Source organism: Herpailurus yagouaroundi, unplaced genomic scaffold, assembly GCF_014898765.1.
Source record: "Herpailurus yagouaroundi ecotype Mexico unplaced genomic scaffold, PumYag 222, whole genome shotgun sequence".
NCBI lineage: Eukaryota > Metazoa > Chordata > Mammalia > Carnivora > Felidae > Herpailurus > Herpailurus yagouaroundi.
The window spans coordinates 11,582,832-11,610,750 of NW_024412453.1; the positions used below are offsets into that span (position 1 = coordinate 11,582,832).

General features: G+C 46.1%; 1 protein-coding gene across 1 annotated transcript in view; it reads left to right on the plus strand.

Annotated features, from left to right (window-relative positions):
• Positions 1 to 27,919, plus strand: part of GRIN2A (glutamate ionotropic receptor NMDA type subunit 2A) — a 368,706-nt gene that overhangs the window by 269,917 nt on the left and 70,870 nt on the right. The window contains exons 6-7 of the mRNA XM_040459051.1: positions 21,622 to 21,827; positions 27,725 to 27,893. Of these exons, the coding sequence (XP_040314985.1) occupies positions 21,622 to 21,827; positions 27,725 to 27,893 (375 nt within the window). The remainder of the gene's footprint in view (positions 1 to 21,621; positions 21,828 to 27,724; positions 27,894 to 27,919) is intronic.

The window sequence follows — 27,919 nt, forward strand, 5'->3', positions numbered from 1 at the left end:
TTTGTGCACAGGCAGTCAGCATCCCTCTGCAAACCTGAAGATGTAAATTGCCCCCGACTCCCGCAGTGTACTGCTTGTTCATTTCCCATTACTCCACCATACGGTTCGTTATCTACAGCCACTGTCTTCTGAAAATGTGTTTTAAAACTCACCGCAATCATATCTAGAGAGTTCTCGGAGTCTATTTTCCTTCCATGTGAATTATAATTCTGCAAATTAGACAGACTGAATGGACCTGTTTGAGAAGGAAAGAGGCTGGGGCTGAACCATCTTGGTTGCTCTCAGTGTGCAAATAAAGACTCCATTGGAAATGCGTATGAGGGGGAGAAATCTGAAACTGAAAAAAGACGAGATAATCAACTCTTATTCCCTTGAAGGGAGTTTTAGAGTGACGTGAAGAAACCGATGGCCTCTCTCTTATGTTGTGTTTCATTTTCACGTTGAAGCGGGCCGTCTGAGTTGGAAGAATTTGGATTCTTCACGTTATTTCCCGCAGTGCTGGCATCCATGTGCACCAGCAGATTATAGCTGATGGTATGGTTTTTTCTTTCTGTGATTAAACTGTGTTTGAAGAAAATAGGACAGGAAGGGAGGGCAAGAATCAGGTGTGGATATCAGATCCTGACAAGCACCATTTTTGTAAGGAGAGCGGGACCATTTGACTCCTTTTGACAGGTGAGGACACCAAGATTCAGGCAGAACCAGAGACTTGTGCAGGGTTTCTTGGCAAGGACTGAACACATCTGTCTCCCCAAGTAACATTTGAGTTGGTAACTTGAATCATCACCGTGAGATTGGAGCTTCATTACCAAAATGGCACCCGAGGCTTTGCCTTCAGAAATTGTCATGTCTTTGAAAATGGATGAGGCTTCAAAAATATGGAACACTCATCGAGTCATACTATAAATCAAACTGGACAGAAGTTGGAAACAAAGCCCCAAATCCCAAATCACTGTCAAAAGATAGGGGAGGGGTCCATGCAGACAAAGAAAGGTTAGCGCCATGGCCAGCAGAAATGGGCTGGGGCTATTTTTTTCCTTCTGCCAAAGCAGGAATTAGAGCATGGCATTGGTTAGCAGCTGAGACATTTAGGAAAGGGGGTTCAATCAACTTTATAGGATTGAGTTTGGCCGTGGGTAACAGTTCTGAGACCCAAACCAACCCTAAAAAGTTGTCATTCTTTGTATTTCTCATATAATCAGTGTCTACATTAGTCAAATGGAACTAACAGTAACATCCACCCCATGGACTTTCTGTGAGGATATTAATGCTACCATTTATTAAATGATTCCTGTGCATTCTGTGTTCCAGAAAGAGCTTTAAGATTCTCTTAATTCAAACAAAAATTCTAGGAGATTGGTACTATTATTAGCCCGATTTTGTTTGTTTATTTAGAGAGCACAAGCAGGGGAAGGGCAGAGAGGAGAGAGAAACCCAGACAGGCTCTGTGCTGTCAGCGCAGGGGAGGATGCAGGGCTTGAACTCACAAACCGCGAGATCATGACCAGAGCTGAATCAAGAGTCAGACGCGTAACCAACTGAGCCATCTGTGCGCCCCTGTCCCCATTTGATAAATGAGAAAACTAAAGAATATAGGGGACAAGTTAATTTCCAAGAATGTGAACTGGATTTGGACCCCCATTTGTCTAATTCTGATTCTGACCACTAAGTTCTATTATTTTTCTCGGCCACATTCTACAACGCAGGTGACATCACCTAGTGTTACAGGAGACGGAGGATTTGAGTGAGAAAAGCATGGCGTTTGTTTTTCCTATACAGTTCCAAACAGTGAGAACGAAATGCCTAACAGCCTCTGAGCATTGACAGAGACATCAGCTCTGAGCCAAACATATTAGCACGTTACCACATTTTATGTTCACCAGAACACTAAATGGTAAATACTATAATTTTATTTTATAGATGAGAAAATTGAGGACCAGAGAAATTAATCTATTGGAACATGATCACCCAGGCACTTTATAACTTGTGGGGATTATAAATAATGCATGTCAAACATCTGGTATGGGGCCTGGCATATAATAGAAAGAGTTGAGGACATGACAAGTGCAAAGTGCAATATGGATTTTTTTTTAATGCTTATTTACTTATTTTTGAGAGAGAGAGCGAGCGAGTGAGCACAAGCTGGGGAGAGGCAGAGAAAGAGGGAGACCAAGAATCCCAAGCAGGCTGTCCAGGCTCCGAGCTGTCAGCCCAGAGCTTGATGCAGGGCTCAAACCCATGAACCGTGAGATTACGACCTGAGCCGAAATCAAGAGTCAAACACTTAATGGAATGAGCCACCTGGGCACGCCTGCAATATGGATTTTTAAACGGCAATTATTAGGATTTATTATTATTATTATTATTATTATTTGCATTTTGAGTGGATTTCTAGAAGCCTGTTGCTGGCATTCTGTTTTCTCGAAGGAGCTGGGCTCAGACTTTGAAGATGAGCATATTCAAGCATCACCATCCCCTTGTTTTGTCTTTGCCTCCCACACGAGGAGATAACTCGGGAACACACACTCCCACGGGTCCTGGTCTGGCGGTCACAGAACCGCCTCCAGCCCTTTCACATATGTGTTGAACTTCCTGGTCCCCATTCCTTGAATGAACGTTAGTGCTACCCCTCTGAAAACATGGTAAAAAACATCTTCCTCACCTTTATGTGACCATCTACCATGAGCGTCAAATGAAATGAGATCATAAACAGCAACGGGTAGCCCATAAAGGCCTGTGTAAACTCAGGGTTTTATATTATTATCCCTGTAATGACATGGAGCATTTAGCCAGGACGCCCTTCCAAGTGTGTCTATTATCTGAAATTTCCCTTTTCTGTTTCTTTCCTCTTTTATCCCCCAATACAGCTTCTTAGCCAGTGGAGCTAACAAGTACATTCAGAAGGTTGCGCTTTTTGGCATAAGGCTCCATGGAAGCTGGGGTTGTATTTATAGTTATGAAATTAATGGTATGGATTAATTGCGCAGCTCCTCAAACTAGCAAATGGAATTAAAAGTAATTGTCAGGCCTTTGGATTTATGGATAGAGCTAAAATAACACCAAGCTGTTCTTGGCAGGACCTTCTTCTCTGTGCACAGAATTTTATTAATAGATAATATCAGTTCCATCTAAAAAAGAGAGCAGTGAGGGACGATCATATCTGTCTCCCCTCGCGGGGAAGAAAGCAAACGCATTTCCTAAGTGTCATCTTGGTACATAAGCCTTCAGCCTAGAGTTTTGATCAAATTAATGCCTTGCTCTTTTCTGTTCTGGAGTTACATTCAGGGGTTAACTTCAACCTCAGGAAGACGTGCCCGTCGTAGATGGGATGGCCCTAACCTTGACTGAATACCTGTGATGGGCCAGGCTGGGAGGTTCGTATGAATGAATTAAGAGCCCTGTATGTAATAAAACAGTTGACACTGGGTGAGCCGTGACCATGAGGCTAACAGGATAATAAGGGCTTTGCAGGCATTATTTTATTTAATTCTTACAATAATTAGAGGATATGATTACTTGTATTATGCCCACTTTACAGAGGGGGAAACTAAGGCCCAGGAAGTAAACTTCCTGGTATTCAGGGTCAGCCAACTCTAGAACCCACATTATTCTCAGTCCATTTTACCAGCGGAGCCCAAAAGAAGTTGATAATTGATTGCAGGGAGGTCAGGCTTATGGAGGTCACATTGGCACATTTATTTACTCAGTTGCTTATGTACTAACCATTTATGTGTCTATTCTGTAAGAGGCTCTGGGCTGGGTAAAAGGGACACTAAAGCACAGAACACAGTCCCCACCCTCAGTGGGTCTTCTGGGGCAGGTAGGTGATGTACTCAGAGGCTGTGGTTACTCCTGTGGGATTCTAGAGCCCCTCTGTAGGGGGTGGGGGCAGAACAGGGATTTGGTTGTCAGAAATGAGGTTGGCGTGGATGCAGACAGCTACAGAGACCTGGGAACAGGCTGGGTCGTTAAGACTGTGGTCAGGCATTTCCCCTTGATTCCCAGTGTAGTGAGAAGCCATCAAAAGGCTCTAAGGGGGAGGGGCACCTGGGTGACTCCATCAATTGAGCTGATATCAGACTCTTGATTTCAGCTCAGGTCATGATCTCATGGTTCATGAGTCTGAGCCCCACGTCAAGCTCTGTGCTGATAGCATGGAGCCTGCTTGGGATTCTCTCTCTCTCTCTCTCTCTCTCTCTCTCTCTCTCTCTCTCTGTCTCTCTCAGCCTCTCTCTCTCTCTTTCTCTCTCAAAATAAATAAATAAACTTTAAAAAATGGGCTCTAAGGGAGATATTTAGAGTGCTGGCTTGGGGGACAGGCTGAGAGGCACTGTCTGGAGCAGGGAGACCAGTGTGGAGGCTGTGGCAGAAACTTGTGAGCAGTGCAGGCCAGGGCTGAGTGGTGATCTTGAGTTAGGAAAGAAATGGACAAGGAAAAATATTCAAACATTAGAACTATCAAAGATGGGTGATTGATTTAATATGTATATGGGGGTGCAGGGAGACGGATGAATTGAGTATTTCCTGGGTTGGGGTTTCAAGAACTCATATTTGACCCATGGGAGAGAAGTTGTGCATTTTATTTTTTTACTCAAGGTACCATGGTGAATTTTACTCTAAGTCTATTGAGTTTGAGGTTTCCTAAGGCAGGTGAGAGTAGCTGGTCTAAGACAGATCTGAGGGTGGTCAACATAGAGGTAATACTTGAAGAGTGGGCAGTAGGAAACACATGAGTGTGGAGGTCTGAGGCCAGGAGAGGGGGCAGGGCATGTAAACTGTGCAGAGAAAGAGGAACTTGCATTTTGGCAGAGCTGGAAAAGTCCAAAAAGTGAGAAATAACCTGGAAACGGTAGGGTTGTGACAGCACAGAGCAGGGAGACTCGTGAAAGATGGGAGGGGCTCTCAGAGTCACATGTGATGCACCTGCTGGGTTTGGTGAATGAGAAAGCCACTGGTGGTCTTGGTTGCAGAAGAGGACTGTGTCCAGAGCACAGATGATGGTGTTAGGCTAGAGGAGAGAGGGAGGCCTCTTGCATTACTGGAGGAGAGAAGAAGGAAGACATGTGTGCAGGGGCAGGTAAGTCTGTGGGCTATGTGGATTGTCCCTAAGACTCTATGAAATAAGAGACAGATCCATCATCTGGGCGCCGGCATGGGGGTGGTGGAGCTTCGGTCTCATGGGCAGGTGTTAAGGTTTGAAATAGTTTCCAGGGAATTGGAGAGAGGAAAGGGGAGAAGGATTTCTGGCCAGAGAGGGAGTCCTTGCATTGGGATGGTATTGATCTGTGTGGTTGTATGTTGTCTCCGCCTGCACTCAGTGGCTTACTGGTAAGGTAGTGGTTGGATTGATGACCTGGGTTTGGTGCCAGGAGGGTGTGACCGGAGGACAAAGCGGGCTGGGATACTTGTGGGCATGTGGCACAACATCGAGTGATGTGACGGACAAAGAGGTCTAGGCTGGAACAGGGAGGGGGTGAGGGTGTGAGTGACGAGCAGACCAACTGGGGGAAGACAGCGTGTCCCAGGGACCCATGGCCGGGAGGATATTGGGGAAGAGATATGAGAGTAGCCGAAAGAGAGCGCTGTGGATTTTCTAAATTTAAAATCATCAAAGTCAAGCAATTCTAAGTGAATCTTCCCCCATGAGAAAGGGTGGCTAACGTGCCCTGGAGGAGGGCAATGGAGAGAAGTTTAAAAACCCACCTCTAACTGTGTCCATGTGTTCTGACGAGTATGAATGTGTTTATGAAGGAAATGACACAGTTATTGGAAAATAGGGCAATCCCAAAAGAGGTAGGAGATGACAAATACCAGCCAGACATGGATGAAATCACCAGAGTCTCCCCAGGTGTTGAGTAAATCATTCAGGGACCCCAAGGCGAATTGCCAGTTTGAACTCCTATGCAACCAAATTCTGATGTGTGCGTATTTCAGCCCAACACCCAAGGGCTTCTGTGATCCTGTCCCGATGTTTCCTTTAATCTATCCCTCTCGCTCTTCTCCTTTGTATATTGTGTGTGTTTTATCCAATACGGGCAACTTCCTTCATCCAGTTTGTTGAACTTCAACAAACATGTCCCTTGAGCTCAACTTTGGTGCATTTGTCTACACAATTCATTCAATCTAGAAGTCACATCTCCCCAGTCTGGTTTTCCAACCCCTGTGCCTCCTCAGCAGCTCCCCCCTGATTCTACCCCTGTAATTTCTCACCTCTCCCGGCAGATCTGCTCCCCAACCTGTGATGCCCACTCCAATTTATTCCACCTTTCTGCCTCTGGTACTTAATCATTCTCTATTTTATTTTACAACTAATTCTTTGGAGCTTTAATTTTTCTGGTTAGTCGGTGGGTCCCGTATAGACAGGATCTTAGATCAGGGGTTGGCAAACACATTACATAAAAGGCAGCTAGTAAATACTGTAAGCTTTGTGGGCCACTTGTCTATATGGCAAGTATTCAGTTCTACCGTTTTAGCGTGAACACAACCGTAAACAACAGACAAGGAAATGAGCATGGCTGTGTTCCAATCAAACTTTATTTATGGACACAAACTCAAATCTCATATAATTTTCCCATGTGACAGGATATGATTCTTTTGATGCTTTTCAACTATTTAAAAACGTAAAATCCAGGGGCACCTGGGTGGCTCAGTCAGTTGAGCGTCCGACTTTGGCTCAGGTCATGATCTCACAGTTCGTGGGTTCGAGCCCCACATAGGGCTCTGTGCTGACAGTTCAGAGCCTGGAGCCTGCTTCGGATTCTGTGTCTCCCTCTCTCTCTGCCCCTCCACCATACACACTCTGTCTCTCTCTGTTTCTCAAAAAAAAAAAAGTTAAAAATAAAATAAAAATGTAAAATCCATCGGGATGCTTGAGGGCTCAGTTCATCAAGCGCCTAACTCTTGATTTTGGCTCAGGTCATGATCTCGAGGTTTGTGAGTTTAAGCCCAGTGTCGGGCTCTATGCTGACATTGTGGACACTGCTTAGGATTCTCTCTCTCTCCCTAGCTCTCTGCCCCTCCACCACTCATTTTCATTCTCTCTCTCTCTCTCTCTCAAAATGAATAAATAAACTTAAAAAATATATAAATAAAAATGTAAAATCCATTCTTAGGTCATGGGCTGTACAAGTACGTTTGGTCTTTTGGCTGAAGTTTGCTGACTCCCAGTGTTGAGTCTACTTACTACTGTATCACCAGTGTTAGAACAGTTTATGGCACATAGTAGGCATGCAGTAAACATTTATTGAATGAATTTGTCTATGCATCCATGTAATCCAACCCTGAGTGGCTTAAAGCCTAGAGACTAGCTTTGCCGATCAGTTGTTAATGCTTAGAATCATTGGAAACCGGGGCGCCTGGGTAACTCAGTTGGTTGAGCATCTGCCTCTTGATTTCAGCTCAGGTCCTGATCCCAAGGTTGTGGGATTGAGCCCTGCATTGGGCTCCATATTGAGCGTGGAGCCTACTTAAGATTCTCTCTCCCCCGCCTTCTGTCCCTCTCCCCTGCTTGCACATGCTCTCTCTCTCTCTTTCTCTCTCCTAAATAAAATTAAAAAAAAAAAAAGAATCATTGGAAACAATTTGTGCAGATCTGGAAAGCTTTAAGTTAGGTGACACAGCTTGTAGGCCCTGTAGTTGAACTTGAACTTGGGTCTTCTGACTCCAAGAGTTTTTTAAAATACGAGTTTGCCAGTATAATTCAATGGAAAATGCCAAGTAGCTGTCTGGTTGGTCACCAAGATCCGAATTTCATCCGAGTAACTCCAGGGCTCTGGAATTGTTCATTAGCGTCCAAGATGAGAATAATCGGTTTGGGTGAAATTGGATTGACAGTGGAGGGTTGCTTAGGCTCAGTGTTCTGCAATAGCGAGTCTCATCTAGCCCATCCTAAGGGGATCCTCCTCTCCCCCACTGCCTCCTACTAATCATGAGTTTAATAGTGGGCAAAGCTGTGGATAAGCTTATTACGTTTCCTCCCCGTTAAATCTTCTGTTGGCTTTAGTATTTCAAAGGATCCTCTCACTGGAATACTTTAGGGCTCAGACAAGCCTGGAGCTATGTAGTTTGGGGCCAGAGCTGAGCAAAGAAAAATGATTGTCAAAATACCGTCTTACCTAAGGAGAATTGGAAGTGTGATCAGTGCATTTCATCAGAGCAATGGATTTCAGCCGTTCACAGGGGCTTTGGTTAGTGTCCTCATGATAACCAGCAGGGCCTCACACACCAACCCCTGGCTCGCCCTTTTTGTCTGGAAGAAGGAAACCGTGCAGCTCAAAGGTTTAAATTTATTATTTTGCCCCAGATACTGAAGAACAAATGCCCAGCAGAGACCTGACACCAAGCTCCAAACGCCCCACTTGGACGACCCAGGAGCCTCTCGGGCAAGGGGCTGAAATGCCTTGCAGTGAATCGATACCCTCAGGTCTTTTAACCGCATTTTAAAACTCTGCAGACGCCGTCAATGAGGTTAACTTCGTTCAGGGCAGAGGTCCAACTGGAATTGGCTTTTTTACATAATGCTGAGTGAGGAAAACCATCAGCTTCTGGCCTGTTCCATCCCTCCAGACAGGTTGATGCATTGAAGTCTCTTGCTTCCCTGGTCTGCAATTTAATTACCTGGAACTTATCTCCTTTTATAAACTGTTACATGCTCGGTCCCAAATTATTGCCACCTTTCAAGGTTTTCATTAAAAAGAAGAAGTTGCCCAAGAGTAAAAAGGAAGAGTCCCATCCATAGTCATGCCCAGTCCTGTCCAAATCTGCAGGCTGATAAGAATGAAGAATGACTTGATAATCCCAACCAACGAGGGGTCCCCCCAGGTATCAGCCCAGACTTCACCCTAACGTTTGCTGACAATGCTAAATACCATTCCGGTAAGCAATCAACAGAGAGCTCTTTACTCTGCCAGATCACAAGTGGCATTTCATTTCACTTACAAGCAGAAGCCACACTGATCTTTCAAAGTTGCCCGGAAAAAAGTACACTGGAAGGTCAAAAGGGAAACCTTGAGCGTATTTCAAAACTGCCTTGGCGAAGGGGTTAAAAATGACCGCGGTTACCGCTATTAGTGTTATAGAGGTCCGACCATGGGTCAGGTTCTCATTCTGTGTTATGTGCCTTCCCCCCCCCCCCACCCGATCCCCCCCACTCCATTCCAAACCCTGTGATTGTCTCATTTCCGTTCACATCTCTGCCTGGGCTCTTTCTGCAGACCTGCATCCACTCTGGTTTTCTTGTCCAAGGCAACAGCCTTTTGAAGAGCTCAGCCAAGTTCATGTTCGAGTTATGATAGCCACACATGCAGCAATGTAAACAGAGTCGCTCGGTCTTGACCGTCACCATCTCAAGCACACCGTGATACAAAGGGACAATGGAACCCTCCCTTCCACGGCCCCTTATGTAATGGTTGGAGATGACCACAGAGGCGAAGAAGTCTAATCAGCTGTTAGAGCCTTAATTACATTCCTCTTGGTTGAAATTCCCAAATTACCTAATTGTCACTCAGTTCACATTTGAGAGGTTGATTTTTTTCCCCCCTGATCTATTATTATTCTAATCGCCTTTTGGATGGGTGTTAGTAGCAGTAGGATTCAACGTCAAGGGCTGACTGCAGTCCTGTGGTAAGAGCCTTTCCCGTGGAGGAATCCAAAGCCCTCAGAAGCATCAGCTCACAGGTAAACTGAGGAAACAAAGCGTGAAAGAGACCTACGAGGCCACCACCTCTAGCTGTTCTTTCCCCTCCCCCCATGCCTCCGGAGTCCCATCTCCCCAGGACATGACTCTTTCTGCGGCAGGCTCTTTCAGACTGATCCATGGAATGTTCCCTCAGCACAGCGCCCTGTTCTGGGTTTCTCATCTCAGGCTGAGATGACAAAAGACATGCCAGGTGATGACAGCACCTCAAGACAGTGGTTATTATAGTTATTAATTATCTAATCGTCACCACTGCAGCGGGGAGCAGGACCGACCAGTACATCCCGAGAGCCTGTGCAAAAAGTTAATTACTAATTATGAGAGAGCTCTTTTTAATTTTTTGCTGATTTTTCAAGTTTCTAATGTTGTACCATTCCAATGTGGAGCCAAAGAAGAGAAAGAAAACGCTATTAACTGTTGAGCTAATTACCAGGACCCATCGCTTCTAAGAGCCCGCAAAAAAAATTAAAAGTAAACCAAAGGAATAGAACTTTTATCCATCCCTGGGGACCTGGGAACAGAGGGACTCTGGAGGCCTGAAGATTATAAATGCACTTCACAAGAACATGGCAGCTCATTGTTCCAGAGACTTTCACTTTTTTTTTTTTTCAACGTTTATTTATTTGTGGGACAGAGAGAGACAGAGCATGAACGGGGGAGGGGCAGAAAGAGAGGGAGACACAGAATCAGAAACAAGCTCCAGGCTCTGAGCCATCAGCCCAGAGCCCGACGCGGGGCTCGAACTCACGGAGCGCGAGATCATGACCTGGCTGAAGTCGGACGCTTAACCGACTGCGCCACCCAGGCGCCCCGAGACTTTCACTTTTAAATGTGAGACTGAACAAACATTGCGCTCTTCTCCTGAATCTCAAGAGAAAGGGAGCAGATACGCGGGTTGTTGTTGGAGGTAGCAGCCATCAAAGCGTGTCTCCGTGAATGACCAGATCAGTGCTGGATTTTCAGACAGGTGACGCTGTTATCCGTAAAGTTACTAGATGATCCCGAGAGCGGTTATTCTGGGAGAAAAAAAAAAAAAAAAATCAACTCCTCCAATGTGAGCTGTGTAACAATTAGGCAGTTCTGAAATTTCAACTGAGAGGAATTTAATTAAGGCTCTAATAGCTGATTAAACTCATTTTAGATCTGCTGGCAATTGCCACTGGTTACGTAAGTAACCTGAGAAGAAAGATCCCCGTCTTTTACTTACTTCTGTTTTTAATCCTGCTGGTAGCCGGAGGTCTGATCCTTTTAGGTGCTTCCCAACATACGGTCCTCACAGCAAGCACCCTGAGCCGAGTGACCTAGGATCCCGGCTGAAAAGGCAGATTCCCAGGCCTCCTCCCAGACCTGCTGATGCAAGCCTTCCAGAGATCTAGGAGGCCGCATTCTTAATCGGCCCCCAAGAAGGTCTTGTTCACACCCAAGGCTCATGGTCCCCCCCCCCTTGAATACTTGCATTTAAAAGAAGCAGACCCTGGGCCTCATTATGCAAAAAGCAGCTATTTCACTCTGCCAGCAGCAATCTGAGGCCCCATGGCCTGGAAGACAAAGTGACCCACACTGCTCTTGAGTGGTTTCTTTCTTTTTTTTAAACTTTATTTTATTTTTAATGTTTATTTATTTTTGAGAGAGAGAGAGAGCATGAGTAGGGGAAGGGCAGAGAGAGGGGGAGACAGAGGGTCTGAAGCAGGCTCCGGGCTCTGAGCTGTCAGCACAGAGCCCATCATGGGGCTCAAACTCACAAACCGGGAGATCATGACCTGAGCCGAAGTCGGACACTTAACCCGCTGGGCCACCCAGGCGCCCCTTGAGCAATTTCTGTGTAGAAGCTTGTTCGTGTACACGGGGCAGGAGAAAGCTGGGGTCAGTGTGACCTCTGGTTTCAGCAGACTGTAACCATCTGGGATGAGCTTTAGATTGGGTCTTGGTTGAAAACAGAAGCCACTGGGCTCAACTGCGATGCACTCCAGGTAGAACACATTTCAACTTCCTATCAGGCCAGGGTCGTGACTCAGACACCCTTATTGTGGCTTCCAGATCAACCGAATTCACATCCGCTTTTGCTTTCAAGCATCAGCCCAAGACACAAAATTACTCGTGTGTAAAGCTGCCATCAGCTTGTTTTTGTGTTAGATTTGCATGCCGAGGCAAGAAGTGATGCTAATCGATGATGCTGTTGATGCTAAGTATGGACATTAAATCATTTTAAATTCCCTTCACGGCCATTTATCTCATGTCCTTTGGAAGACTTTATATTTCAGGTAGAGAGAAATTGGCCTCCTGTTTGTTTTGTTTTTCTCCTTAAATTCATCTTCCTGAAGAGTTAATTACTCATATTTTCTCCAGCTTGGGAGTAAATCACTGCTTATTATCTGGAGTGAAATGTGTTGCGATGTTTCGCACACGCCAAGTGTTTGTTTTAAGGCCTGTTTGCCCTTTGGTTATGAAATGAGCTAAGCAGGGCCGGTCAACCTGGAGCAGAGGCAGTGTGAACTCTGCTTCCATTGTCGGTTTTAATAAATTTCCTCTCTGATTTTTAATTTAGCAATCCCTATTGTCTTGTCTCCAAGGAGAGGAGCTGGGTAAACAGGCTAGTCTCCTCTTTTAACTTTGAATTCTAAGTGAAAAAGGACAGTATGCTACAGTCTGAATCGAGTTCCATTCAGCAAATATTTATTGAACTGGCTGGTGGGTGAGCCCTGTGCTGCAGCCGAAGTGGGCTGTGTGGTTGTAGAAGCTGGGCCAGGACAGACTGTTCAACAGAATTACCAGTCAAGGCAACCTGGGTCTCAGCTCCCGCCCCCAGCCATTCAGTCAGTCTCTAAGTTGTGTTGGTTGTTCCCCCTGCAGATCTCAAGTTCATTCCGGCCTCACCAGGGGGTCCTGTGTCCCAGATCAATGCAGCTGCCTCCCAGCCCATCTGCATCCAGAAACTTTGAGCCCCAAACCGTTTCTCTGCACTGCGTTGGGAAGAAGTGTTCTAATATGTCAGACCAATTTTATCCCTCCCCTGATTAAAAGTATTCAAGAATCCCTGCCCCCACCCCTCCACACACTTCACTCGCCCTGAGGATAAAGACGGAACCCCTTAACAAGCCACCTACCGGCCCTGCTGGTCTGGCTCAGAGTTGGAAGTCACTTCCTGTTGGAAGCATCTTTTGGTTCCCTTCCAGAGCAGGAAGCTGTGTCTTCGGCAGCATCCTGTGCTCACTCCCAGCGTGACCATTATCTCCCTTTGTTGCCATGGAGCTTTGACTCCTCTTCTCCAGCCAGATTGGCAACTCTGGGGATGGGGGCCGGGCCTGCCCTGTTCACTGCTGTGGTCCCAGAGCCTCCTGCGGTGCCTGGAAGAGTATACAGCAGTAAAGCACCAGATGCACCTACCGAGCCACGCATGAAGAAGTGAGAGCATTCAAGGGCGGGAGGGGATGTTCCAAAGGCACAGGAAATGCAGAAAGGCATTCCAGCTGGAGGATTAGGCTCCATGCAAGAGCTGGAAAGCATGGGCACGATTTCAATCTGTGGAGGTGACAAGGGGAGGGATTTCAGGTAGAAGAAACGGTGCAGGCAAAGGCAGGAAAGTAGGTGTCGATCGGGGAGCTTTTACGAGAAGGGAAAAGTGTATGCGTTGTTGCGGGTGCGTAGAGGTGTGCGTGTGTGTGCAGGGTATGTGTATATGGGTCGTCGTGCATGTATGGGTGGATATGAGTGGATATATGCCTGCATTGGGAATCTGGGTAGGTGTGAGTGTGTGTATGTATAGGTGTGGGTTTGTCTTTGGGTTTATGTGTAGATGTTTAGGTAGACTGATATATATCTGAATATGTATACATATATGAGTACGTGTAGGTGCGAGTGTATCTGTGTTTGGAGGTGTACATGCAAATGTCCTAGCATGAGGGTATGTCTAGGGTGTCTGAGAGAGAGGAAAAGGACAGAAAGCAGAGAGCAGGGAAATGGGTGAGATTGACTGATTGTTGTAGGGTCCATTAATGTTAAGGGGAGTCTGCATTTGATTGTGTAAGCAGGATGAGTCATGGAAGGATTTGAGTAAAGGTAGATGTATGATTTTGGCATTTTGATATGTTCTTAGGGGGTGGCTTGGGAGCCCAGAAAACCAGTTATGAGGAGATTTTAATTGTCTCTTGTAAGCATTTCGTGAACAGATCAAATAAGATCAAACATATCACTTTGAAAGGAGAGCCACAAACATCTTTTCATCACCTAATTTCTTCCAGCCACTTGTGGCCTCTGTGACATCTCTCCAAATTTACCCAGACACGAAGGGGTGAATGCTAACTTATGACAGTTTCTGGAGATGAAATTGTCTCTGCCCTGAGAAAACAGCAGCTGAACATTTTGATAAGTAATCGGTGCCCTTTCACAAAACATTTTCCAAGAGCTGAAGAGAGATTAGCTTTCTAAAGGCACTGTATTTAAATTTTATTAATAAAAATGGATAAAAAAATCATTACAAAGTTAATTTCCCCTCTTTATGGTTCTTTTAACAGAATCACTTTTCTCCATCAGAGGTCAATTATTTTTCTTTGTCCTCAAAACCTTAGTATATTTGCAGAAAACACTCAAAGGTTTATCACCAAAATTCAGTTTATTTTGAAGGTAAAGATTCTTTTTCTCCTCCCACACAGTCTATTTGGGTGAGTTTGGGACTGTTTTTAATTATAAAAAAAAAAAATTCATGATAGAGATTAAAAAAATTGCCTGCCTGTGCCTATTTGTTGTATATAGAGTGTTTATAAGAATTAAAATAGTGCTAAGAATAGTGCCTAATACATACTAAGTGCCCAGTGAATGTCAACTTTTATTATTATAAGAGCTCAAGCAATGCCATCCAGACTTTATTGCCGTCTTCTTTATTTCTTAGTTCTGTAGTCTCTGATAGGTTCTTCTGTCACACCACCCTATGCTAATCATCCCAGTACAAGTCCCAGGGAAAACTCCCATTGGCTCAGCTTAGGTCACATGCACATTCATGAGCCAATCACTGTGGCTCAGGGGCCAAGTGTACTGATTTGCCAAGTAAGGGCCATGTGCCTATTCTTTTTTTTTAAGTTTATTTTTGAGAGAGAGAGAGAGAGAGAGAGCGAGCGTGTGCGCACTCATGAGCAGGGGAGGGGCAGAGAGAGAGGGACACAGAATCTGTAACAGGCTCCAGGCTCTGAGCTGTCAGCACAGAGCCTGACTCGGGGCTCAAACCCATGAACTGCAAGATCATGCCCTGAGCCAAAGGCACACACTTAATGAACTGAGCCACCCAGGTGCCCCTCCCTAGTTTTTATCTAATGTCTTTTTTCCTGTTCCATCCCCTCACCTCATCCGGGGCACCCCACGATATTTAATCACAAGGTCTCCCCAGGCTCCTCTTGGCTGTGGCGGTTTCTCCGCCTTTCCTTGTATTTTGATGACCTCCACAGTTTTGAGGAGTGTCGGTCAGCTATTTTTAAGGATGTCCTTACACTGGGATTTTTCTGATATTTTTCTTATCATCGGACTGAGTTACGTGTCTTGGGAAGAAGAGACCACAGAGGTGGGGCAGCACTGCCCTCATGTCGTATCGAGGGGACCTACTACCAAACTGGCCCACCCCTGTTGATACTTATCTTAATCATCTGGCTGAGGAGGTGTTTATTGAGTTTCTCCACTATCAAATTTTTCTTTTCTTTTCTCTCTCTCTCTCTCTCTCTCTCTCTTTCTTTCTTTCTTTTTCTCCAGCAAAAACTTCTAGTTGCATTTCTTCCCTGATTTAAAAGTGAGTCCCGGGTTCAGATCCTGATTATCCCACTCTCAGGCCGTAGATACTGAACAAGCTGCTTAAGCCCTGTGCCCGTGCCTCGGTCCCGTCATCGATGACCCAGAGATAACAGTAGTAGCATCTTGTTCATGTGTCTATTTTTAGAATTACGCGAATTAATATGTATAGCTCCCCAGACTGGTGGAAACGGGAAGTCTTATTTTTATCATCTTGTGTGATCCTCACAGCCAGTCTGTAAGGAGGGCACTATTAATTACCTTTAAAATATAAAGAAAGCTCAGGTGAGCTAGAGCCCCACTTCAGGTAAAACATGAGCCTCGCTTCAGGTGACCCCGCTTCTCTCTTTCTCTCTCTCTCTCTGTCTCTGTCTCTGTCTCTCTTTCTTCATCTCACTCGTGCCCTTTCTGTCTCAAAAAAATAAAAATAAAGAGAGAAACCAAATTTCATAGAGATTAAGCAGCACCCTGGGTTTTACCGACAGAGTTTCAGTTCTTGCTTTGCCATTTACGTTGTGACCTGCACAAAACAGGTCTCTTTGAGCTTCAGTTTACCTACCGAGCAATATGAGGACAATCATGCTTCCTCACCTCCTGGAGTTGTTCTGAGAACTGAGTCAGATAATGCGTGGAAGATTCTCAGCACTGTGCTTAGAAACACACAGTAAAACCCCCAATAAATGTTAATGATTGGCTTTATCAAACCCCCCAATAAATGTTAATGATTGGCTGTATCATCATCGTCCAAGTTCCCACAGTTGGGGCTTGGCCACGTCAGGGTTTGAACCCACGCCCCTCTGCGGAGAACCCGCAAGAGTCAGCTTTGAGCAAAGCTTCAGATTTGGGCACCACTGGCTTCTGTGCAGCAGACAACTCCCGACCAAGAAGGCTCTGGTGACCTCGTTCTTTCTTCTCCGTCTTCCAGCTTGGTTCTCCGAGCCATCGTGTCTTCTTCAGAATTGGGCATGTCACCTGGGCCTCTGTGGGGACACGGCCACTGTTCAGAATTCTCCATAGTTAAACATCAAGTTGCAAGCTGCACAGCCTTCATTCACCCCTTTCTAATTCTCTGTCACCCTGATCCCGATAAGGAGGGAGCCGGAGGGCAACTTCTCCCGTGCTTTGCATGGAGCTTTAGATCCAAAAGACCTTAGAGATCATCGGGCCCACCCTCACTCCCCATCTCTGTCACAGGGGAAGAGACTGAGACCCAATGAGATCAAAGGTCAAGGGCGTGTTGTCAAGGGAAGTCGGGTCTCTGCCTCCTCAGCCGGCGCTTCTGCTGCAGAGGCTCACCGTTTTCCCAAAGAGAGGCTTAAGAAAGGTTGGATTAACGATAACAGAGCCACATAGGGAGAACTTGCTGTGGATCCAGAGACGTTTGCCACCATCATCTCGCTGCTAATCCTCAAGGCACCATAATGAAATTGAAATATTTTCATTTGGTGGTTGAGGGAACTGAAGTTCGGAAAGATGCTGTGGCTTGCACAGGGTCACAGGGATTTGAGCCTGTCTCTCTGACCCCAAGGCTCATGGTGTTAATTATTCTGTCTCCTCTCCCTCTGTGCCATGTGAGGGAGAGAAAAGAACGGTCCCTGTGGGGATGAGGCTGATCCCTGGGAAGTTGATGGGTCGGTATGTGCGCGTCCACGTGGATGTATCCAACACAGACACACACAAGTGTGGCTTCCTGTCCCGAACGTGTGTAGATCTAACTGGAAGTTTGGCAAGGCCTCGTGGAACTTCGTTTTCCCTTTGGGCTCCAAAGACAGGACCATGGCTTCCACGGTGACTGTATCACTTCAGTTGCTCTGATGCCTTGAGAACTTACCCCAGGGGGACTGTCGTGGCCAGGAAATGTACGGACTCCTCCAGGTCAGGCAGGACTGCTGACCTAAAGTTATGGACTCTGCCACTTGAGAGCGGCCAGAGCCCCTTTTACATTGGCATTGGCATGATGGTCTTGGATGTGTCTGGAAAATGTAATACACAGAGGCTTTTCGGCAGCCTCTCTCAGCGGCTCTGCGTCTGGGGGACTGAAGTCGATGTGAAGCGTGAGTGAAGGGGAGAATATAGGTTTCGGCACCTCAGTGTTTTGCTGAGGGTGCAAGATTCCATAGCTGAGGCGAACGTGCACGCACTGATCAGTCTACTAGTAGTTTCCGACTCACGGACATTTTTAAGAATTCAGGTCAGGTGCTCATTGATTCGATCAGCAGCTGTCCATTCACTCCCTCCTTTCGCCAGGCCCTGAGTTTAGAAGCTGTGATCCTCAAAATCCATCAGTGTGTATTTGAAAATCCCTCCTAGCCTGGGAAATTGTCATCTCATCAGAGAAACACATAGCTTATTGAGGTATAATATTATTACGCAAACAGAAATTGGATATTTACATCGAATTAAGGATTTGTGAATGAAATGTTACCATGTCTGGGAGTTCCTTCAGTGTGATACAGGGGAAGTGGGTGGCAGTATAAATGAAACAAGATTGGCCACGAGTTAGTAATTATTGCCACCAGAGAATGGAAAGATGGTGATTCATTACCCTAGTCCACTTTTGCATAAGTTTAAAATTTCCCGTCAAGAAAAAGAAAACAAGGATGGGGGCACTTGGGTGGTTCAGTCGGTTAAGCTCCCGACTTCAGCTCAGCTCATGATCTCACGGTTTGTGGGTTCGAGCCCCGCATCGGGCTCTGGGCTGACAGTTTGGAACCTGCTTTGGATTCTGTGTCTCCCTCTCTCTCTCTCTCTCTCTGCCCCTCCCCTACTTGCACTCTGTCTTTCAAAAATGGATAAACATTCTAAAAAAAGAAAAGAAAACAAAACAAGGATGAATTGAGGGGTCATAGAACTCCCACCTTCATCCAGGTTACAGAGGGACATATATCCCCAGTGACTTCCATTCATCTTTTCCCTCCTGGAGAACAGACTGGATGAACTCTTGAGGTAAATCTCAGCTCCGCACGGGGACCTGCAGGGCTTTGCATCATCTGGCCCCTGCGTGTGTGGAGTGTTTTCCCTTCCTTCCTTCGCTCCCCCAAACCAGCCCCCCACCACTCATCTTGGACTTCCAATCTTGGTTTCAGTGCCACCTCCTCAGGGAACCCCTTTGGGATTTCTTCCCCCCCATTTGCTCTCTTAGACCCAATTTTTCTTTCTTCCTCCCAGTTCGTATGGTGTATGTTTTTGTGTGATTATTTGACTCATGTCTGTCTTCCCAATTAGCATAAAAATTCCATGCAAGTAGAAACTTCACTGCATGCCTGACATTCTCCTTGGTGTCTAGTGTAGTGCTTGATACCCGAAGGGCCACTCCATAAATACTTAATGGAGTGAAAAAAATCTCTGTTAATCCCGTCTACAAACACTGGACTGACTCCGTTCAAATCCCTTGTGAAAATGCACATAGGAGGGTAAAGTGAAGACACTCTTGTTTTCTCCTATGTGGTATATAGAATCCTGGAGCCAGGATTTGGGGATCTGGGGAGCCTACCAGAGCAGCCTGTCAGACTCAGAGGAGGAGGGGGCTCTCAAGATGTAGGGCAGCATGGAAGCAGCAGCTTCGGCCCTGATCAAGTTTTTCCAACCACCACCTGCTTCCACCTTCCTTGGCTGACCGGTGGGTGCTTACGTAGACATGGGAATGGAGAGACTAACTTAGGGAGATCTGGGGAGTTACTGCACTCCAGGAAACCTTCGCCACCTCTCTCCCCAGCAGTCAGCCTTGGGTGGGGACCTTTGTCTGACTCCACGGTGTAGGGGACAAGATGTGGTCAATGACATCACCAAAGATTCTGCTAGCTAAACAGTCTTTGCATTAATTTATGTTTCTTGGGACATCTGGGGCTGTCTCTGCTGGGAAGGAAGGGTCTTGGAGCTATACTACGGTTACCACGGATCACTTAATAGAAGCACGTTTGGATTCACACAGCCCTATGGTAGGGTTCTGGTTCCCTCGCTTCCCAGCTGCTTGAGTTTGGGCAGGTTACACAACGTCTCTGTGCTTCAGTTCTCTGAACTGTAAAGTTGGAATAATAATCCTTACCCTGTAGGATTTGTGGGGATCAGAGTAACTGGCAATATTGATACATTTCCTGCCTACACAGGAGTGCTCAAAAGTGACACCCTTATGAGACGGCATGAAAGAGCTGCCGTGGAGAGGTGCAAAGTTCTGTGTTAGTGGGGAGAGCAGGAATGCCCTTCCCGATTAGGTGATATTCGAGCCAAGTCTTGAACGCTAACTACAACAATAAAAAAGTGATGGCAGCCACCATGTACGTTACATGCTGAGTTCTGTGCTCAGTGCTTCGTGTTCATTTTGGCTCATCCAGAGCTCCCCACAGTCCTGAAAGGCATAACCTGGTGCCATCTGCATTTTGCAGATAAAGCTCAGAGAGGTTAAGTGACTTTCCTAAGGCGAGCCAGCTCATGGGTGAAGCCGGGATCAACACTTGGTTCTGTTTGACTGCAGTAAGCCATTCTCTTACCAACTAAACTACTCAGCTGCTCTTGAAGGTTTGCGTTTTCCAAGAGAAGTGGAAAGAAAAGGGATTGATGGAACTTGTCCCAAAAGAGAAAGCTTCAAGATCTCCTATTTGCTTATGTATTGGTATTAGTTCTGTCTTCGCCCTACAGCCAGTTGATAGGTTTATCCATCATTGTTTCCTGGCTGGTGCCAGGACATAGTCAGTGCTCAATAAATCTGTGTTGAGTGAATGAAGAACGTAATGGGCTCAACATTCTCCCCAGCCTGTGTTACACATAGCAGCACAGGCAGATGAACAAGTGTGTTTGCCCAGATTACCTTACTGCTTATGCTACTGCCATAAAACAGAAGGTATCACCGAAGCTGGACAGTTTTGCCATTGGCCGCATGGAACATTGTGCTCTAAGCAGCAAACATTTTCCAGTCCAAATGATGAGGCGATCTGAGGGCACTCCGTCTGCCTTATCTCCTTCCACGCCGTCACCCCTTTCGGCGTCCGACGTGTTTGAATTCTCTTTATGGGCCTGCAATTCGTTTCTGGCAACACTCAGGTTACAGGAGGGGAGGTGAGCAGGTCACATCAAGGCAGACAAGCCTGGACTTGGCACTTAGCATCTCAGACAAGGTGTTTCCTTGAGGTTGATATTACAAACGAAGCTGTGACCCGCGGTGTCAAGCAGTTGGCGTGTGGGAGCGAGAGGAAGAAGGAAAAAAGCGTGATACCGGGAGCAGCTTCTTCCCGGTGCATGTCTGAATAATGCCAATAAGCTGTCAAATAAAATTAAGGTTCAAAACATACAGGCTTCAGTTTGATTTCACCAACATGCTGGCTGCCGCTTAGAGAGGGAACAGGTCGGTGCTGTTTTGACGGGTCTTGGTGCTAAGCGCTGAAAGTCTCCTCTCCAGGCCGAATTAATAGCAGTTCACCTTAATTTGCAACTTAAGTAGAACGATATCTGAGGTTGAAATGAAGCCCTTCATTTCCTCTCCTGCTCACCCTCCTTGTGTTGACTTTCCTGTCCGTCCTCCTTCCTTCTGGCTCTCCCGCATCATCTCCCTGTCTCCTCACCCTTTCTCCTGGCACCTTCTAAAAGTTTCTCCCTGTTCTTGTCTGTCTCCTGTACTTCAGAGAAAAAGCGTGGAGTCCCTACTACGTGCCGGGCTCTGCGCTGCCTGCTCGTCACAGACGGTCTTGCTTAATTGCCACAACATCCTTGTACAGTAGGTGGAGTTGTGCTATTTATAGGTGACACACAGAGGTTCACAATGACTCAGAGCTTAACTAGGGTTGTGCAGCTGGTACATGGCAGAGGTGGGAATCCAAGCCTAGATTTCTCTGATGCTAAAGGTCCATGCTGTTCTACCACCGCCAGTGGTCCCGAAATCTGCCCGAACCTTGGAATCTCCTGGGGAGATCTAGCAATCTCAGTGCTTGGGTACCACCGCCATATTAATTAGCCTGGGAGAGGCGGGCCTGGGGGCCGTCCAGAATTCTTCTTCTCCTTTATGTCTGTTTTTCTTAGCATCTACACCAAAGTGTATGTTGAAGTATGTAGCAGAAAAGCCCTCAGGATGGGTAGGGTTCTTGTCCCAGACCTCTTATGGGGAAGGACTTGCCTTTCTAGAAGGGGCTGCAAGAAATCACAGGTGTGCCTTTGCCTTCCTGATGCAGGTGGGCAAGTGGGAGAACCAGAGCCTGAGCCTCAGGCACGCCGTGTGGCCGAGGTACAAGTCCTTCTCAGACTGCGAGCCGGACGACAATCATCTGAGCATCGTCACCCTGGAGGAGGCCCCCTTTGTCATCGTGGAAGACATTGACCCGCTGACCGAGACGTGCGTGAGGAACACTGTGCCGTGTCGGAAGTTCGTCAAAATCAAGTGAGTCCGGGGATGCTGTCGGTTGGATGTGCCCAGTCCTTTAACACAGCCTGTATCATCGACAACAGTGGTATCTGTAATATAGTAGTAAAATTTAATACACAATAGCTTATTATAATAGTACATCACAACTTGTGATACTAGATTTTTTAAAGACTTCAGTAAATAGCTGGACTTACGCCAGCTGGTCTGCATTCACTTACTTCTGGCAACGGCAATTGCAGGTAGGTGGTATTACCCGTCTTAGAGATTTAAACTGAGTTATGGGCAGATTAAGAAACATGTTCAGGGCCATCCAGCTAGTAAATGGAGGACCTAGGACCCAGACGCCGTCCACCTGCTTCACTGCCAGTCCTTAACCTCTCTGCCAAACTGATCCTCCCCTTTGGTCTTTCCTTAAAAAAAAAATTTTCATGTTTATTTATTTTTGAGAGAGAGACAGAGACAGAGTGCGAGCAGAGGAGGAGCGGAGAGAGGGAGACACAGAAGCCAAAGCAGGCTCCAGGCTCCGAGCTGTCAGCACAGAGCCCGAGGTGGGGCTTGAACCCGTGAGCCGCAAGATCATGACCTGAGCCGAAGTGGGAAGCTTAACCGACCCAGCCACCCAGGCGCCCCCCAAAAATTATGTTTTAATTTTTCTGGGTGCTCCCTCCTCCAGCCCTGCACTTCTGCTTCCTTCCATCTCTTGTATATATCCCAGACACAAACTTTTCAAAAACTTTGAAAACTTCTCTCTGTGTGGAGGTCATGATACAGCTGTACCCCTCACATATGACCTTATGATGTGATCAGCGTGGAACTGACCTTCTGGAAGTTTCCCAGCTCACCGACAGCAAGCCCACATCACCTCTGGGCCGTTTCCTCATTTATTAACAATCAAAGGAAGAACTGACCATTTTTATGAGAGCTTCTGGTTAAGTTTCTCCCTAATATGTAGGCCCTTTGGTGAAGCATAAAGCTTCATGACCAGGTCTAAGGCCCTGGTTATAGTTTTCTGGTGCAAACACAGACACGGCCCTTGTGGGGGATTTCACCAAAAGGAAAAGACCTACCATTGGAATATTTCTGTGAGTATTTTCTGAGTGTGTCCTTTCATCTGGATAATTCTCCTGTGTCTTTTAAGTCTCAACCACTCCCTCCCCAAGTTGGGTTTGTTCCCCCTCCTTCCAAAGAAACCTGGAGTGTCTCTGTACCTTGGTCTGTTCAGGGCACTGTGACAAGTCACCACAGACTGCATGGCTTAAACACAGACACTTCTCATAATTCTGGAGGCTGGAGTCCACCGTCAAGGTGTCCAACCAGGGGCCTCTGGTTTGAGACTGCCATCCTCTCACGGTAGCATCACATGGTGGAGAACGGACAGAAGAGAAGCAGGGTCTCCTGCGTCTGTTTCCAAGGACGCTAATCCCGTTCATGAGGCCCTCACCCTCTGACCTAATGACCTCCCAAAGGCCCCACCTCCTGACCCCATCACATTGGAGTTGAGAGTTTCAACACATGAATTTGAAGGAACTCAAACATGGAGTCCCTACCACTCGATCTCTTTATCACCCGATTTTATGGCTTATACCCTCCCTGGAGGGTAAGCTGCCTACATACAGGAAACATGGCTTCTGAGTCTTTGTACAGCCAGGGACCCACAAAACATAACACGGTAATGTTGATAATGATTGAACAGATGAGCACCTGGATACTTTTTGTCCCACTTTGCAGATTCTGACCGAAGCCTTCATTACACAAGGTGCAAATCCCCAGAGCTCAGCGCTTGGGACAAAGAGGTTTTTTTTTTGAATATGATTGTTAAATGTATTATGAAGGCAGATTCTGGTTTAGAGGGAAAAAAAATTATTTTTTATCAACGAGAAGCTTCTTTGGAGTTAAAATTCTGAATAGATTAGTCAATAAATAAATATACTTGAAGCACAGTTCGTGTGTGAGGCATAGAGCTGTGCTGAGCTGGGACGACAAAGGACGGGATCTTAGGGTATAGCATGTACACAGCTCAAAAACAACTCAGCCCGGAAAGGAAGGACAGATTCGTGTTACGATACGCCTGGTGAAGGATATAAATAAGGCGGTGTGATAAGAGACTAACTTGAGGTGAGATGCAAGATGACCCAGAAAAGGATGACGAACGTGTGAAAAGCTGGGGGGCTGGTGGGGAGGAGCCTTCCAGGTACAGGGAACAGCAGCTGCAAAGTCCCCAAGGGAGGAGAGAGATTAGCAAGTTTGGGCAACAGAAGGAAGCCCAGTGCAGGGCTAGAGAGTGATGAGCTGGCAGGGGGTCAGGGGGGAGATGGAAGGAGTAAATGTGGGAACGTTGTCCCAGGAGATTTTGATTTGGACGGGTGTTCCTGGAGTACAACGTGGTCCGATGGAGAAGGCCGAGTGTTGGGTGTGAGGCCAAGACTGTAACCTCAGTAGGGCACCCCCTTTATGACAGCAATGCCTGCTTTGTCTCAGTAGGGCCAATCCAGTAGGGCCTCTTGGGATCCACAGTCACTAACAGGAGCTTCAAATCTTTAAAATCAGAAGCCTTGGAGTTGACGACGGTAGGTCACCGAGTCCTGAGCCACATTCGTATGGAGAAAATGAACCCCCCAATAAATTACTCTCTTTAATAGAACTGACTTTTTTTTTTTTTACTGGACAATATAAACAGATTAACAGGTTCAAATTCACCTTTTTGGTTCCTGTGGGAGGTGGCAGCTTGCGGCTTCCCTTTTCCCGCTTGGCGTCAGGACAAGTTTACTGAACGTCGAGGTGAAATCGAAGTGTCTGAAAGCCATAGACAATTACTGGGACCCGTTCGTCCCAACATTAACACATAGCAGATCAATTGCCTTTCCTAAAGGTAATATCTCTGAGGCAGGCCGGTTGGTTCTAAGAAGGATTCTGTGAGGTAACATGATTATATTTTTTCTGGGTGATAATCTCCCAGGGTAAAGCGTTTGTCTCTCACTTCTGGCAAATGGTGGGGTCTTGAGGACACAAATCAATCTTCTAAAAACATAGGTGACAGGAAATGAGCTGAGAAACCAAGCGTTTCTTTTCATCTGTTAGTTGGGTGTTAGGGCATAAAGAGAGAATTGAGGAAAAATTAGCTGGCTTGATATTTCGGGGAAAAACGGCCATACTGCCAGTGAATCCCCCAAACTGCCAAATTGTTGGTAAGAAGAGAGGATATGTATTCTTAAGCACTTACCTGAGAGGCGCTTTGCATATTTGTTTTCATCTTCCCAACTATCCCACAAGGTAAGCCCTCACCTTTTCACTTTACAAGTAAACTGAGGCTTACGAGTGAGGAGACTTATCTGCATCTTCCTGGTTGTTAGGGGCAGACCTAGGACCTGAAAAATGGCTCCGTCTGACTTGCATGGCCGTGATCCTGTCCACTCGCCACACTGGGAAACTGCAGAACTGGAGAGCTGGCTCACTTATTGGATCCCTTTCCCCACATTGGCTTCTATGGGTCATCCTTTCTTTTGGATGAGGGTGGGGAGCGGGGAAAGATTGCATTGGGCACATTTTTTAGATGGCTGTGTAGTTAAGTCACGCCCCCCCACCCCACGCACGTATACAAGGGCTGTGATGGGAACCAATTGAAAATTTCTACTTACAAGCGGGTCTGTGTTTCCAGAATCCCCATGATAAATTCATCTGTTGCATTCGCTGCATGTGTCTTTTTCACCCTGTGTCCTTAGGGTTTAGTTTAATTCCATGTCTTATACACAGTAGGTACTCAGTGGGTGCTTGTTGGGTGAAAATGCATTAATGACCTTGGGTATCTATAAATATACCTAGTATTAGGAGACATAGGGGAGATAATTAACTCATTAACTGGCCGAGGTTTCCAGCAATGCCAAAGAATACCACCGTATGCCTGTGACCCTGAATCTTAAGCCTGGGGCATTCATAACTCCTGTCCAGACTCTCCCAGGAATCCTGACCAGGGGAAAGAAGACCCTATGATAGACGAAGAGAGGGGGAAGAGAGAGAAGGAGACGCAGGTGGGAAGAGGGAGAGAAGCATTGATGCATGGCCCATGGTGGCCAGGAAGAAAAAGAGAGAATTGGATCTGACCATGTTTTTCAAAGAGCCACAGATCAGTACCCAGCAGGAAATCGTTATTTGGACATGCCATTGATTTAATGTACCTGGGACACATTTCTATCATGTTTATGGCATTTTGCAACCTGCTTCCATTACTCAAAGTCACATTGTCAAAAGAACCCATGTTCATGGACAAAGATATACATCAATGGTGCTTGATGTATGTGTATATCTGATTATATATGTAGTATATACTCACTGCAGTTGTTCTGGGGGGGGAGGACTAAAAATATGAAAAAGAGAAAAAGTTATTTCTCGCCATTCAAAAATAGCTTTGCTTCATATTTCATTGTTTTTCCATCCAGATATGGTTTATAAGCTCATCTGTTTTGATATAGCCAGGACTGTTCTGTATACATCACTGTGTAACCTACTTTTTTTTCTATGATATGGAAATGGAAGTGATTTCCTCTTGTGATGTTGGATTTCCACAAACATCACTGTGGTGCTTAGGTAACAGTCTGTTGTGTAGATGAGCCAGCAACAGAATATTCAGACAGAGCACGTATCTCGTGACATGCATAAGTCAGAGAGCTGAGCCAATGGGATGCCCCATCACAAGGTAGCCCAAGTGTATTGCCCAGAGAGCTGTCCATTGTCCTACACGAGCTGTCTAACTGGGAAAACCCTGTTTCCTTCCTTTTTTAAGGCATTTCTGATTTGTATGGGTGTCCTTTGAATATGACTCGGCCAGGTTAATAAAGCAAGGTGGCTGGTGCAAAGCAACATATGTCACCTTGGTAGTTGATGATAGCTTTTAAGAAAGCAGTACCCTGTGTATTTTAACAGGGCTTTTTCCTGATCAAGGACACTGCTATTTAGTATGTCACCTTTTACACTCCTGCTATGTAGGGAGGGAGGGAAAATGAAATGAACGAGCCCTTATTTGACAGATGACTCTATCAAGACACATTAAGTCCGTGGACTCAGGCACAAGGTGGACCCCAAGTCTTCTGATTCTCAGCCAAGTTTTCCTCAGTAAGGAAAGTGCCCTTCCTACTACGTAAGGCAACCATTATTTCTTCTCTTTGGTTGCAAACCTCTATCTGCAGTGGTAGGATAAAGCAAAACTCTCCTCCCACTGAGAGTTTTATGTCTTCCTTCCTTCTTCTCTTTTCCTGTAAGCGTTTATAGTGTGGCTTAGATCATGTTACTGAACTCTGGTCAAAAGAGGTTGTATGTGTTATAAACTTAAGAATAAGTCAGTTAAGTGTCTGACTTCAGCTCAGGTCATGATCTCACAGGGTGTGAGTGTGAGCCCCGTGTCAGGCTCTGTGCTAAGAGCTCAGAGCCTGGAGCCTGCTTCGGATTCTGTGTCTCCCTCTATGCCTCTCTGTCCTTTCCCTGCTCACGCTATGTTTTTCTCTCTCTCTCTCTGTCTCTCTCTCTCTCTCTCCCTCCCTCCCCCTTTCTATCTCTCTCAAAATTAAGCATTAAAAATTTTAAAAAAAGAATAAGAGGCAGTAACTCTTATCAGTGTAATGGGGGAGACAAATACTACCTAAGAGAAATGTCATGAAGGGTAATCCAACAATTAGTAGAAAGCATGGTACATGGTACAAATAATAATCACTCAATAAAAGTTAGCCATTGTCATGGTTACGCTCATCCTTAAGAACACCTTCTACCTGTGCTGTTGTAAACTACTGCATGTCCTTGGAAAAGCCACGTTCTCATTTTTGAGCCTCTATTTCCCACATGGATCTAGTGGAAGCGTATAGGTAATGACTGCCAACAAATCTTCCGGCGCTAATATTCTACGGTCTCACGGTGTTTTCCTACAGCAATTCAACTAACGAGGGGATGAATGTTAAAAAGTGCTGCAAGGGGTTCTGCATCGATATCCTGAAGAAGCTCTCCCGTACCGTGAAGTTCACCTATGACCTCTACCTGGTGACCAACGGGAAGCACGGCAAGAAAGTTAACAACGTGTGGAATGGAATGATCGGTGAGGTAAGTGGTCTTCCTCCCCCTAGGGC